Source organism: Octodon degus, unplaced genomic scaffold (assembly GCF_000260255.1).
Source record: "Octodon degus isolate 3935 unplaced genomic scaffold, OctDeg1.0 scaffold00056, whole genome shotgun sequence".
Lineage (NCBI taxonomy): Eukaryota > Metazoa > Chordata > Mammalia > Rodentia > Octodontidae > Octodon > Octodon degus.
In genome coordinates, this window is record NW_004524632.1 from 10,907,031 (window position 1) to 10,920,837 (window position 13,807).

At 56.9% G+C, this 13,807-nt stretch overlaps 1 protein-coding gene across 2 annotated transcripts in view; it reads right to left on the reverse strand.

Moving 5' to 3' along the window:
- Positions 1 to 7,853, reverse strand: part of Cavin1 (caveolae associated protein 1) — a 9,431-nt gene extending 1,578 nt beyond the window's left edge. The window contains exons 1-2 of one of the 2 annotated variants that reach the window (XM_023718107.1): positions 7,231 to 7,853; positions 2,360 to 3,427 (exon numbers count right to left, since the gene is read on the reverse strand). In XM_023718107.1, the coding sequence (XP_023573875.1) occupies positions 3,266 to 3,427; positions 7,231 to 7,704 (636 nt within the window). In that variant the 5' untranslated portion in view covers positions 7,705 to 7,853 and the 3' untranslated portion in view covers positions 2,360 to 3,265. Of the gene's footprint in view, positions 1 to 2,359; positions 3,428 to 7,230 lie in introns of those variants that run through there. The other variant, XM_004633781.2, reaches the window with a different exon arrangement.
- Positions 7,854 to 13,807: the final 5,954 nt, after the last annotated feature.

Genomic DNA, 13,807 nt, shown 5'->3' on the forward strand with positions numbered 1-13,807 from the left:
CGGAGGGGGCGGGGAGGGCGGAGCGCGGAGCCCGAGTGGAGCCTGCCCGCGCCCCCGCCCCTCCCTGCGCCCGCAGCCTGTCGCCCTCGGAGGGCTTCACGAATCTGGACCTCCGGCGGTGGAGGGGCGCCCCCTCGTGCCCAGATCGCACACCGCCCAGGGCAGGCCGGACGCCGCCGGGTTAAGGACCTCGCGGGGGGGGGGGCGCGCAGGGTGACTCGGAAGGAAAGGGGTGCCTCGACCGTCGTGGGGCCCCACCCCCGCCTTCCTCCCGGCCCCGCGTCGGCACATGGACATGAACGGAGGAAGGAGGGCGCCGCCCGGGCGCCTTCCCGGCCCGCGCGATCCCCTGAGAGAGTGCTGGCTCGGCGTCAAGAGGGCTCGCAGAGCCGGAGGCGGGCTCCGCTGGGTGGCCCTGGGTGGCCCCGCGTGGGGGCTGAAGCGGGAGAGTTAGGAGTTCGAGCCCAGCCCGGGCACTGCACAAGGCAGCGCTGAGGTTTTTCTTTTCACCTCATTTGTAGCCCAGGCTCTACTGCCTCAGCCTCCAGACTGCTGGGATTATAGTAGGTTTTCTTTTCTTTTTTTTGTATTTTAGGGAAGGGTCTACAGGGCAGGGTGTCACTGTTTACAGCCTCCCCAGAGCTGCGATTACAGGCGCGCGCCGCCATGTCTAGTCTCAATTGCCGTCTCAGCGCGCCCCGGGGGCGGACCGAACCCATAATCCGCCGAGCTATTCGGCCAGCCCAGCACTAGGTTTTCTAAAGGGTTTTTTGAAGACCATTTCCTGGAATTGTAAGAAAATCCCATCTCCTGAGGAAATAGGCATCTGGAACTCATTGCGTCACAGGCACGCTGCGCGCACGTACACAGAACCGTACCCAGCCTACTCTGCACACCTGCTGCAGAAATCCCGCCCCACCCCATGTCCTTCCTCTTCCACTCACATTCCTCAGGGTTTCCTGGCTTACACTGGGAGCTGGAAACACCACCTCCTCCCTACTTCCTTCCCTCCCTGTCAACAGCATTAGCAGGAAAGGGCTGCCCCCAAGCCAGGACTACATTTCCCAGCAGCCCCTGGGGTCAAGGCACACGGCATGCTGGGACTTGTAGTCTCCACCTGCCGTGGACGGCCGGGTCTGTTCGGTGTAGGTAATGGGTTTGTCCCTCTGCCTCTTATTTACCGAGGCTCCAAGCGGTGTTGTCCTATTGGGAAGCAGGAGGGTCAGCTTCTGAGTTGCATCTGACGGCCTGCCAGGACACAGTCAGTACTTGCATAGCATGTTTGGACTCTGGGACCTACACTCTTTATCACCACCCAGAGTTTACCTGTAGCCCAGCGTCAACAGTTGCATTTCTGTCCGCCATGGTGTATCCTAGCACGTGAGACGCAGAGGCAGGAGGCTCACTGAGTTCAGGACGAGCCTGAACTACAGAGCAAGGCCCTGTCTTCCAAGTTTCATTTCTGACCTCATTTCACAGCCCTCAAACCCAACACCACCCACTCTGCACTGAAGGGGAAAACCCGCCTCCCACAGGTTCCAGCCTGGAGGGCAAGGGGACGAGGACCATTGGGGAAGCAGTCCCAGCTCCTGCACACAGATCCACATTGTCTCCTGGCCCGCCCAGCACCCCAGCCTCTTGGGCAGAGCTGGCTGAGTTTCCTGGCCTCCCTCCACTGAGCCTGAGGCTGCAGGATGGGGTCCCCGGGGCGTGGCTTCCGCTAGCGGCAGCTGGGCCCCAGTCCCCTCAGCCCCCTCCGCAAAGGGCTCTCCCGTCCAGTCCCTCCCAGGCTTGCTCGTGTGACTCAGGGCGCTGGAGCGCACCCGGCCCACCCATTGCTAGACAGCTGCTCCTGCGCCCCAGGGCACACCTTCGTGCCCCCTCCCAGCTTCCCTGGTGCTGCGCTGAACCCCTGGAGGACAGGGGCAAGTGAGGAGGGAGGCCCGCCTTACTGTTGCCCTCTTTTTACCCAACAAAACCACCACACCCGGCGGCCTGGGTTTTTAGTGACCTTTAATGACCAGGTCTGAACAGGCATTACAGAGCTCCCCACCAGCAGCCAAGCACCACCAGCCCAGCCCAGAACCCAGGGAGCCCTGAGCTTAGGAAATCAATGTAAGAGGACAGCTTACGGGAGGATCGAAAAGTTCCAGCCTAGCCTGGGAAAGTTCAGTAACTTAATGACAACTTGTCTAGAAAGAAAGAACTGGGGACACAGCTCTGTGAAAGCCCAGGGTTCAGTATCCAGTACTGGGCTGGGGAAATGGCTTAGTAGAATAAGCGTTTACCTGGCAAGCACAAGGGCCTGAGTTCAATCCCCAGTTCTGCCAATAAGTGAATCCAGTACTGCAAAAAGTCCCCAGCCCTCACCACGCATTTCAAATATCAGGGACAAGGGTCACACTCTAGGTTGGGACCTCTTGACCTAGAGTGTGCTGTCCCCAACCTCTGCTGGGGCACACTGGACAGGTGGTATGGAGGCTGCAGGGCAGGGGAGCGAGGAAGGGACCTGTGCCTTAGGTTGTCAAGGGAAACGAGGACATCAGAGGTGCAGGTCCTTCCTTCTGCTGCCCTCTAGTTCTCCACCGGGGAGCGTGGACTGTGGGGCACAAGGGGCTATCACAGTGGCCTGTGGTGCTCCAGGGGGCACTCGGGCTGAGGCAGGACAACCTCTATTTGAAGCCCTTCCTGGCCAGGGCAGCAAGCAGCTTGGTAAGACCCTGTATCTCAAAAAAGGCTGGAGGCACAGCTCAGCACCCTGGCCCTGGGTTCGATCCCAGTACCTCCAAAGAAGGGGGCAGTGGGAAGTCTTGGGGAAGCAGCAGGCCAAGGCCAGGGCCAGGGCCAGGGCCAGGGCCAGGGCCCCGGCCCCTTCTGGCCTGCATGCTGGCAGCAGCAAGGGCCCCACCCAGGGCAGGATCCGGCAAACACACGGATCTCTGCTAAATGGTTTCCAGAGAAACTGGAAAAAACAAGGGTAAATGTTTTCCTTGGCTCTGGGGAGTGGGCGGAGAGGGCACTAGGGCTGGCGCGAGAGGTGGGGCAAGGCCTCCTGTGGACCCCTCGCCCCTCCAAGGAGCTGGTCATGGGGACGGCACGGGACAGAGGGCCACTCAGGGAGTCATGCGGGGCACTCTGGGCCAGAACCAAGGGCCAAGAGGCAGCCCCACTGGGACCTAGCATGCAGGAGGACACAGCAAAGCGGACACCCCAAAGCCAAGCTACCCCAGCACACACCAGGGGCAGCAAATGGCTCCAGAGGACCCTAAATGCTCCCCAGCTCAGGGTAATAAGGCAGCGTCCTGGGCAGCTGCTCGAAGACTGGGCGCTTGGGCTCCGGGTCAAAGGGCTCGGTCTCAGGCAGGAGGTCAAAGGGCACAGTCTTGGGTGTGGCCGGGTCACGGGGGGCCTTGGGCTTCTTCTCAGGCTAAGGCAGGAAAAGGGCTTTTAGCAGGGCCAGGATGGGCGTGGGCAGCCAGCAGAAAAGGGCCTCTGTGGCCAGTGGGACTGGCGGGGACAGGGAGGGGACTCTGGATCAGGGTGGCAAGAAGCCACATTGAGATGCATGCAGAGGACCCAGGGGAGAGAGAAGGCCAAGGATTAACAAATGCTGCCTCCAAGCAGCCCTCTGGGATCCCCAGTGTCCTCAACTGCCCCCATGGTCCCAACCCAGCCAGCTCACACTGGGGACCCGAGGACCAGGAGTCAGGCAGAGGCTCAATGGAAAGTGGGGTGCACACACCTGTCTGCAGTTTCCACTGTCCCCAGGGCATAGTGGGAACTGTACTATCTGGGTGAGGCTGGGGCTAACAGGGAAGAGGGACACCCTGGCTGCTTCCCTTTGGCCACATCCTTATCTCCTGTCCCCAGTTCCACCCATGGCCCAGATCTCAGGCACTAAACGGCACAGAACCAGGCTGCATCTCTGGCGGGCAGCCAGGGGCCCCCAGCCTGCCTCGAGAGGAGTGAGGCGGAGGGCCCAGCGGACAACAGCAGTGGCCCTAAGTCCTTTGTTGTCACCAAGCCAGAGCAGCGAATTGGCCACTCCACAGGAGCAGATGTGGGCGGCATGGCAGGGAGCTGGTACTTGGCTTTACAATGGCCCTCGTGCCCAGCTTGGTGGCGCTCATCTGTGATTCCAGCACTGGGGAGGCTGAGGCAGGAGGAGCCCCACGAGCTCAAGGCCAGCCTGGGCTGCATAGTGAGTGCAAGGTCGGCTTGAATTACACAGGGAGACCCTGTCTCAAAAACCAAACCAAAACCAAATAAAGTTTCCCAGGCTATACAAGGTCTGCCCAGGGACAGTCCTTGTGGTCCACACCCTGCCCGACACACACGCACAGACAGACCCAGCACAGTGACCCTTGCACCAGAGTAGAAAGGAGCCAGGACAGCCAGGGTCTGGGCCACCTCTCCCCACCCCTGCAGGGCCCTTCCGTTGAGGTGCGGGATGGGTGAGCCTAGCCCTGGCTCAGTTCTGACTCCAAGCCCTCGGGCAGCTGTCATCAAGCGGCGTGCCCTCTTCAGGGCCAGTGCCCTGGGCCGCGCAGTGCAGGAGATACAGCTGGCGTCACTGAGGGGCTGTGCTCAGAGATGGGCAGGACGGCGACATCAACTCTGACCAAGAAAAGCAAGGCGCACGCAGCTCTTGGGCGGAAGGGTGGACAGGCGCCAGGTGTCAGACAGCCCAAGCTGGGAGGGCCCGTGGACAAAGGCTCCAGAGGGCACAGACCCACCGGGGTTGGCGTTAAAGGCTTCACTGCGATTTAGGACGAAGCCTTAAGCACGGCCACCTCCCTCCAGAGCTTCCTGTACCATTGTCAAGAGCCTGGGACAGCGCTGACACTCTGGGAGGCTGAGGCAGGAGGATGGCAAGTCCAAGCCCAGCCTCAGCAAGACCCCGTCTCAACACAATCTAATGGGAATGTCACCTAGTGTAAAGGCCCTGGGTTCAATCCACGATGCTGAAAAAGTACGAAACCCCAAGTACTCCAGGAAGCATTTATGTTCCCATTCTGGGTTCTGAAATACCTAAAGGTGCTAAAAATACCCCAGAGTTCTCCCAGGAGGCCCAGCCGGGTGGTAGTCCAGGTCCCTGGCGGCACAGTGCTGTCCAGCGTCGGATGCACTCCTGCTTGCTGAATGGGTGGGATTGGTGTTTGCTTCCCCCTCTGTGGCCAGGCTGGGGCCACCTGCCAGTGCACGGGGCACCACTGCTAGCCTGGTCTGGTCGTGGGCTCACAGGGACACTTACGTTCCTCAGGAAGAGCCAAGCTGTCCCCTACCCTGCCCTGTGGCCATGTCACCTCCCCCAGGTGCCCTCCCCAGCTCCTGGGCCTGGGCTGGTCCCTGTCCCTCCTCCCACCAGCCTGCCTTTCCTGTAGCTCCATGCCTGGCTTCCCTATTAGGCCTGCTGAACTTGCGGCGACCCTGGCCTCTTTCCAGCCTCGTCCCCACAGCTGGCAGACCTGGGGTGGAGATGCCCCATAGCGGCCCAACGTGGGCAAATCCTGCCCCACCTACTACCCCTCTTCTGGCAGTCACTGCTCCCAGAGCCAGGTCAGTAATCTTGGGCTCTCCCCGGGCTGGAAGGCAACTGAACCCCGTCTTCTGCCCCGGTCTTCCCTAGTACAGACATGGTCAGTGCTGCCCTGAGCTGGATGCTGCCTCCCAGCTAGCTTTATTTCCTTAGATGGAACTAGTTATATTTTTCAGTCCCCCCCCCCCTTGAGACAAGGTCTCACCATAGCCCAGGTTGGCCTCAAACTCCTGGTGATCATCCTGTGCTAGCATCCTAGGTTCCGGGATGACAGCCACGTGCCACTACATCTAGCAGAGTTTCTCTGGCACAGGGGCTTTACCTCCTGGGGACTGAGAACTTTCCCAGGTCCCCCGTCTTAAGGTCACCCACCCAAGCTCTTCACAGAAGCCAGTACCTCATCAGTTCTAGGGAGGAGTTGGAGCTGGCCCACCCCTGTATTCCTGCCCTGAAGCCCCAGGGACAGGCAGGTTGGAGAAACACCTCCCAAAGTGGCTGGGTGGGTGGGCGGGCGGGAGACATGCACACCCGCTGCCAGGCAGCCATCAAGTGGAAAGAGCTCTGGGCAAATACTTTCCACCAGATAATGCTGTAGATGGGAGAAGCAAAGCTATATAAAAGCTAAAATAGACGGGTGCAGTGGCACCAGCCTGTAGTTCAGCAGTCCAGAGGCTGAGGCAGGAGAGTCACGGGTTCAAATCCTTCTTGAAAGAGACGCTAGGGCTGGAGAGATGGCTCAGTGGAATAAGTGCTTCCTGCGTAAGCACAAGGGCCTGAGTTCAATCCCCGGTTCCGCAAAAAAAAAACAAAAGACCCTGCCTCAAAATAAAGCAGAGCTGGGGATGAAGCTCAGGGTGAAAACCAGCACTGATGGAGCAGGAGGGAGCAAAGAAACCGGGCCTGAGGACACAGGCCTGTAATCTCAGCACTGGAGGAAGCCGAGCAGGGCTCCAATTTACAGCCCAGCCTGTGTGGAAATCTAGTCTTCCTTTTCTTTCCATCCCTTCCTTAGGGAAAGGCGCGGAACAGAGCACAAAGGGGCCCTGCAACGCAGTGCTCCAAGCTGGGGGCGCTGAGCGTCCTGGAGGCGCAACACAAAGGAGTCAACAGGGCGTGGTGCACACCACGCCTGTAATCCCAGCTCTCTGGGAGGCTGAGGCAGGAGGATGCGTGCTTTATCCTACCCTGCTCAATTTAGAGACTTAGCAAGACCAGTCTCAAAATAAAAGTGTTAAAAATTAAATGAAATAAAGGGATGCGAGTAAAGCTGAGTGCAAGCGCAGGGGTCAAGCCCTGGGGCCAATCTTCCCTAATAAACAGGCAACAAGTGGGAGCGCTAGATGCCGCCCCCACAGGTATGTGGGTGATTCACTGCTGGGCGGCTGCCCCCCTCCCGCGCGCGCTCCCGATGCTCGGCCTCCCCGGCCCCACCCTCTCCCGTAGCCACAGTGTCCCCAGGGGTATGGTCGACGCAAGGAGCGGCGGGGCGGTCGGGGGCGGATGGGGGGCGCGGGGAGCTGCGGGGCGCTGGTCCCCGCCTGCGTGCGTGCCTAAGCCCTGAATCATCCGCTATATCGGGCAAGCGCCCGCGAGGCCCCAGCCGGCCCGCCGCAGTGTCCACTTACAGGTTGCCCGTGGCTAGGGACCCCGCGCCCCGACCCCAGCTCCGTCTCTGTCTCCGGAGCGCTCACCTGGTAGATCATGACTTTGAAGTTGCGGCGCCGCAGCAGCTCGGCCTCATTGGCCTCTAGCTTCTTGATCTGCCCCGCTTGTCGCTCCAGGCTGCCGCGCACCGTCTTGACGTTCACGCTGACCTTGCGCACCTTGTCCAGCAGCTTCCCCACCGTGCCGCTCGTGGCGGCGTGTGCACGGCCCAGCTTGGCCAGCTCGGCCTGGATGCTCTGCACCGCGCCCTCCATCTCCGCCTGCCGCTCCTCCAGCTGCGCCTGGGTCAGCTGGATCTGGTCAACGGCGCCGATGATCTTGTCCAGGAGGCTGAGCACTAGCACGCCGTTCACCTGGTCCGCCTTGATCAGCTCCTCCGTGCCGGACCCCGACGGTTCCTCTGCAGCTGGGGCGCCCCCGGCTGGGGGCTCGGAGGCCTCGGCCGCGTCGGGGTACCCCGCGAACGGGCGCTCCACGATGTGCAGCGTGACGTCCTCCATGGCTACTCTGGGCCGATCGGGGGCAACGGGCGACGCGGAGCAGGCGGAGGTGGCGCGGGGCAGGAGCGCGGGGAGCTGGGCGCGCAGGAAACGCGAGCCACGTCCGTGCGCCCCGGGACAGCGGCCAGCACTGCCCGCGCTGGAGATCGCGCCGCTCCCATAGGCAGGGTCCGCCCAGAAAAGGCGGGGCCTAGCGTCCTAGCACTGCTCCCATTGGATAGTTCCGCCCGTGGGTGGAGCCCTGGGGACTCAGCGGCGCGACCATTGGTTGTCTTGCCGAGGGGGAGAGCCCGGGCCCACCCCGCCCCCGGATAGTTGGGATGTTTGCTCCCCTAGGGGCCCCGCGGGGGCGTAGGAATGCGCGCGGGGAGGGGCGCCGCCGAACCCTCTTCACTCTTTCCGCGCGTGTTTGGGTCTCTGGTCCAGCCAAAGATTGGGTGGACTCTGAGGCCCTGAGGTTCCAGACAGGTCCAGTGTTGGGGCTGCTAGTGCTCGGGTCCCTGCAGGGCCCTTGCACGCTGCGGTCTCAGGAGGGATCCGACGGCCCCGACCCCACTCGGTCTCCACACACTGCCTTCGAAACCGGGCTGCAGGGGTAAAGTCCCATTGTGCTTGTGGGAAGAAACGGCGCGCGCCTCTAGGGTCCCTTCAGGAGGGTCATCCGAGAGAAGGCCTGGAATGAGCAATGCCACTTTCCCTGTGTCCCCCACCCCCGAAGTCGAACGACACCGGCCTCTGCGCGTCCTCTTGGTCCTCTTGTCTCTGGGTCCCCGAGCCCTGGGGATTAGTAATCCGCGGACTGTAGAACCCCACCGCCTCTCTGCCAGGCGGGGGGAAAAGGGTTGGGGGGAGGCAGATGACGTGCCGAGGCCACCAAGACGACCTTTCACCGTCACAGGGAAGGGCACTTGCGTCTCTGAATCTGCTGGTTCCGAGAGACACCCCCCATCTGGCCACAAGCCCCTCGGACGCCCTGGAGCACCACCCGCTCCACCCAGAAACGCCGTGCACTTTTCCCTGCTTGGGAAACCGTGCTGGTTCCCAGGGGGCAGGGATGGGCGCTGCCAGAGGGCACCGGGGGCTGGCAGCCACCCACCGTCGCTAGAAGGAGTGGCGACCGCTGCGTGGGCGCTGAGAACCGTGGTGGCCTCGAAAGAGCTGGCCTGCAGTTGGTCGCGCGGAGAGTGCTCTAAGGACACCGAGGCCAGCCCCTTCCCCGCACAGCTGCGTCCTCCAAAACAGGTGGTTTTCTCATTTGGAGGTCAAGGGTAGTACATTTGTATTTTTTTTTTTTTTTTACAAAAATGTATTCCATACAGTGGCTGGAGCTGGCAGGTCACCAACACAGCTAAGAGTGAGGGCCGGGGAGATAACTCAGTGGTCTAAGTGCCTGCGTAGGCAAGCACAGGGACCCCGGTTTAATCCCTGGTACCGCATGCGGTGCAGCCCCCAGAACCCCGGACTCGTCACACCGGGCACGCCTGTAATTGCAGCGCTGCGGAGGCTGAGACCAGAGGATCACTATGAATCTGAGCTGCATAGTCAGACCCTGTACCAAATAAATACATGATTTTTTTTTCTCTGTATCGATCCAATTTTAGTATATGTGCTGCCGAAGCAAGCACAAATAAATTATTTTTCTTTAAAAAGTCTAAGCAAAACTGCTAGGCGTGGTGGCTCTTTTTTTTTTTTTTTGAACCGGGGATTGAACTCAGGTCCTTGCACTTGCCAGGGAAGCGCTTATTCCATTGAGCCATCTCCCCGGCCCCAAAACAATTCAATACCAAGATTTCTTTTTTTTCTTTTTTTTTTTTTTTTTTATGCGGCCAGGGATTGAACTCAGGTCCTTGTGCTTGCCAGGGAAGCGCTTATTCCACTGAGCCATCTCCCCGGCCCCAACGTGGTGGCTCTTGCCTGTAATCCTGGCAGCTAGGGAAACTGAGGCAGTGAGAATCACCGAGAGTTTGACACCAGCGTGGGCTACAAAGTGAGCTCAAGGCCAGCCTGAGCTGCATAGCGAGACCCTGTGTCAAAAAGACAAAAATAACAATAAAGAAATTTTAGTGTCTTCTATTAAAAACTTACAAAGCTTTGATAAATAGAGACAATAGAAGATCTTACTGGGCATTCATAATGTTTCTACATTAAAAATTGATGTGATTAACAGATGTCATGCCACAAGCAGGTAGCAAAGAATGCACACAGGAATACCATGAAAAAGTGTCTCCCTCCCTCCTGGGGCGTAATTTCTACAATTTCCTTGTGGGATCTCCTGTAGAAAATTCCTGCACCATGAATTTTAGTACTGCTTTCTTACCTTCGACATTGCTCAATGTCAGCACTGGACAACTCCCGGTATTTTCCCCCCAACTGAGACAGGGTCTAGCTATGCAGTTCAAGCTGGCCTTGAGCTCACTTTGTAGCCCAGGTTGGTCTTGAACTCACAGGAATCCTCCTGCCTCAGCCGACAGAGTGCTGAGATTACGGGCATGCGCCACCATGCCTGGTTTATTTTTTTGTTTGTTCTACTTTGAAGAGTATAAACAAAAGCAAAAACATAGCATATGCAAAGGCAAGGGCTGGCCAAATAGCTCAGTGGATTAAAGCACCTGCAAGTAGGCTCAGGGGCCAGGGTTCAATCCCCAGGCCTGCCGCACTGGCCCTGTCCCTGGGGCGTGCTGAGACTGGGCGTGGTGGCCCATGCCTGTAATCCCAGCTCTTGGGAGGCTGTAAACAGGTGGATCACTACAAGTCCGATCTAGTAGTGAGACCCAGAACACCCTGTAGACCCTTCCCTAAAATACAAAAAAAAAAAAAAAAAAAAAAAGGCCAAGACAGAAACAGGGTAACATACAACAATACATATGTTACAATAGCAAATTAGGGGTGGCGAGATAGCTCAGTGGTCTAAAGCGCCTGCTTAGGCAAGTTTAGGCAAGTGCAGGGAGCACAATTCTATCCCAGCACCACATGCTATCCCAGCCTTGCCCCCCGGGCTGGCTGAGCTGCCCTCCCACCAAAAAAAAAAAAAAAAAAAAAAAAGCAAATTAACAATGGTTGTCATATTACCTATTTTTATCCTCAAATCTGTTGCTCAGATTATATAGTTATGTCATGCCAGGTTTAGAACTACACCTATCAAACAATTCCCTACCAAGGGACATTTGCGGATTACGTCGTTTTTGAAGCTGGGGATGCGGCAGGACCCGGGAGCCCTCAGCCCCGCGCCCTGGACCTCGAGCTGCAGTTGAGCGCACCCGGGCAGGGGTGCAGGCTCACGCTCTCGCGTGGATTCCTGTGCGCTCATGGCTTCACGCTTGCTCTGGGCGGCGGAGTCCACGCCGCACTGACTTTCCCGCCGGGAAAATACTTCTGCCCCAGCGCTTCACAAAGGAGTATCGGCGACTGCGACAGAGCAAGCGGAGTTGCACCGAGAGTCGGGAGCGGCAGAGGAAAGTCCGAGCCCGGAGCTTCCCTGCCCCAGTCCCAGATGTGGCCGGCAGGGGGCGCGCCGAGCCCCACCCTGAGCGAAAGCTAGCCAGGACGGAGACAGCGAGGGGCCGCGTCAGCTGTGGCACTCTGGGACCTTCCGCTGGTACAATCTTTTGTTTGTTTGAGACAGACAGGTTCTCCCTAGGTAGCCTAGGCTGCCCTTGAACTCACAGCAGCTGATCCTCCTGCCTCAGCCTCCTGAGTAGCTGGAATGACAGGCGTGAGTCACTGTGCCCAACCTGCTCTTCTTAGACATTATTACGTGAGACCACTTTCTTAAGATAGAAAATGGTTTGTGGAGGGCTGACTTTTGCATGACTTGGTAGCAGGAACAAAGGACCCTGCTGCCCCACTTGCTGTGGACAGCACGGATTTAGACTGAAAACAGAAATGATGAAGAAGGAAAGTTAGCCGGAGTGCTGTTTGCCAGCCTTGCTCTGCACTGCTTATTTCTATTCTAAAAACAAAAACTCCAATCTGTGTGTGTGTGTGTGTGTGTGTGTGTGTACGTGTGTACTCTAGGCCTTTACTCTGAGTGACATCAGCCTCTTTTTTCTTTTCCTTTTTTTTTTTTTTTCTTTTTTTAATTTATTTGGTACAGCGTTTCGTTATGCAGCTTGGATTCGTCAGTGATCTTCCTGTTTCAGCCTCCCCAGCACTGGGATTACAGGCATGCACCACCACACCTGGGCTTGGTGGTCAGCAAGGCATGCAGTACCAGGGATCGAACCTGGGTCCTTGCACTTACTTAGGCAGGTGCTTAGACCGCTGAGCTATCTCCATGGCCCATTCGTCGCTTTTTTTTTATTTTTTAATTTTGAGACAGGGTCTTACTAAGTTGCCAAGATGGGTCTCCAGCATGTGACCTTCCTGCCTCAGCCTCGTGACTGCTAGGACAACAGATGTGCACCGTCACGCCTAGCTGACTTCAACCCCTGAACAGAAGTTCAGTCCTTACATCTGTACTGTTTGTCCAAACTGTGGCTTTTTCCTGCCAGCAGAGGAAGTCTTTAACAGCCAGGTGCAGCAGTGCACACCTGCAGACCCAGCTACTTGGGAGCCCGAGGCAGCAGGACCACAAGTGACCACGTTCGAGGCCAGCACTGGCAAATTAATGAGACTGTCTCAAAACAAAGAAAAGCCAACACACACACACGCGCGCACGCACACACATCCCAGTAAGAAACTCCATACTCCCATGTCCTTTCTGACTATCTGGACCTTGTGCCATGTGACATGGCTACAGTTTGTCCTTGGCCTTGAGACACCATAAACATTCTTGTTTCCTCTCTCTCTCTCTCTCTCTCTCTCTCTCTCTCTCTCTCTTTTTTCCGGAACTGGGGATTGAACTCAGGCCCTTGCGCTTGCCAGGCAAGTGCTTATTCCACTGAGCCATCTCCCCAGCCCTTCTTATCTCATTTTTAAAATTATCTTTTCTTCCTTTTGCTATCGCAAGCAGAAACACCAAAATGACAGCCCAGCGTTTGGAGACAGATTTATTTTATGTTGATGGGCACTGACTGGGATTATTCCCAAAATATCAGACCTTAAAAACCCAGGCAGAGAGTTTTAAAAAAATTTTTGTTTGTTTGTTTTTGGTTTGTACCAGGAATCGAACTTTGAACCTTGCACTTGCCAGGCAGGTGCTTAAACCACTGAGCTGGGGCCTGCCCATTAGCTCAGTTCTCTGGGCTGGGGAGATGGCTCAATAGACTAAGTGCTTCTCTGGTAAGAGTAAGGGCCTGAGTTCAATCCCTGGTTCTGCCAAAAAAAAAAAAAAGTTGAGGCCAGGGAGATGGCTCAGTGGAATAAGCACTTCCCTGGAAAGTGCAAGGGCCTGAGTTCAATCCCCAGTTCCACAAAAAAAAAATTTTTTTTTAAAACCCCCACTGAGCTATCTCCCTGGCCCAGGAGGGAATTTTTGTTTGTTTTTGTGGGCACCAGGAATTGAACTCAGGACCTCACAGTTGCCAGGAAGACCTTGTACCACTGAACTAAATCCCCAGCCTGAGGGGTTTTTATGGGATTGCAAAGGAGGGGGTACAGAGGAAGAATACTTGGATATCTTTGACTGGTTCTTACACTGTGCATCGGAGTGGCCAGCTATGCACCACAGTGGCCAGCTGTTTCTAAGAGACAGAAGCAACGGGAACAGGAACTGTCACCTGGGAAACTGAAGGACACCGGCCGGGGGCATCTTCTGCTACATTTCCCCCCTCTTTCAGTTTCGCCAGCAAATTTTTTGCCCTTAGTGACTGGATCCAACTATTGAACATTGAGCCCCGGGCACCTCCAGGGGCTGATGGTCTGAGTAGGCATTATTGTTTTTGTGAACCTAAAGGTTTAGATTTTATAGAAGCTAACAACTTTAAGAAATTTGAAGAGATTTTAATGATTTTTTTAATTTGTATTTTTTGGTAACCAGTTTTTGTCTGGTATTTAAGCAGAGCTTGTTTTTTTTTAGACAGGGGCTGTGCAGTTTGGGCTGGCCTCGTGCTCACCCCAGGCTGGTCTCAAACTCACAGCGATCCTTGTGTTTCAACCTCCCAAGTGCTGGGATTACAGGTGTGCGCTACCATGACCAGTTCTGGGGTTTTTTGTTTGTTTTTGG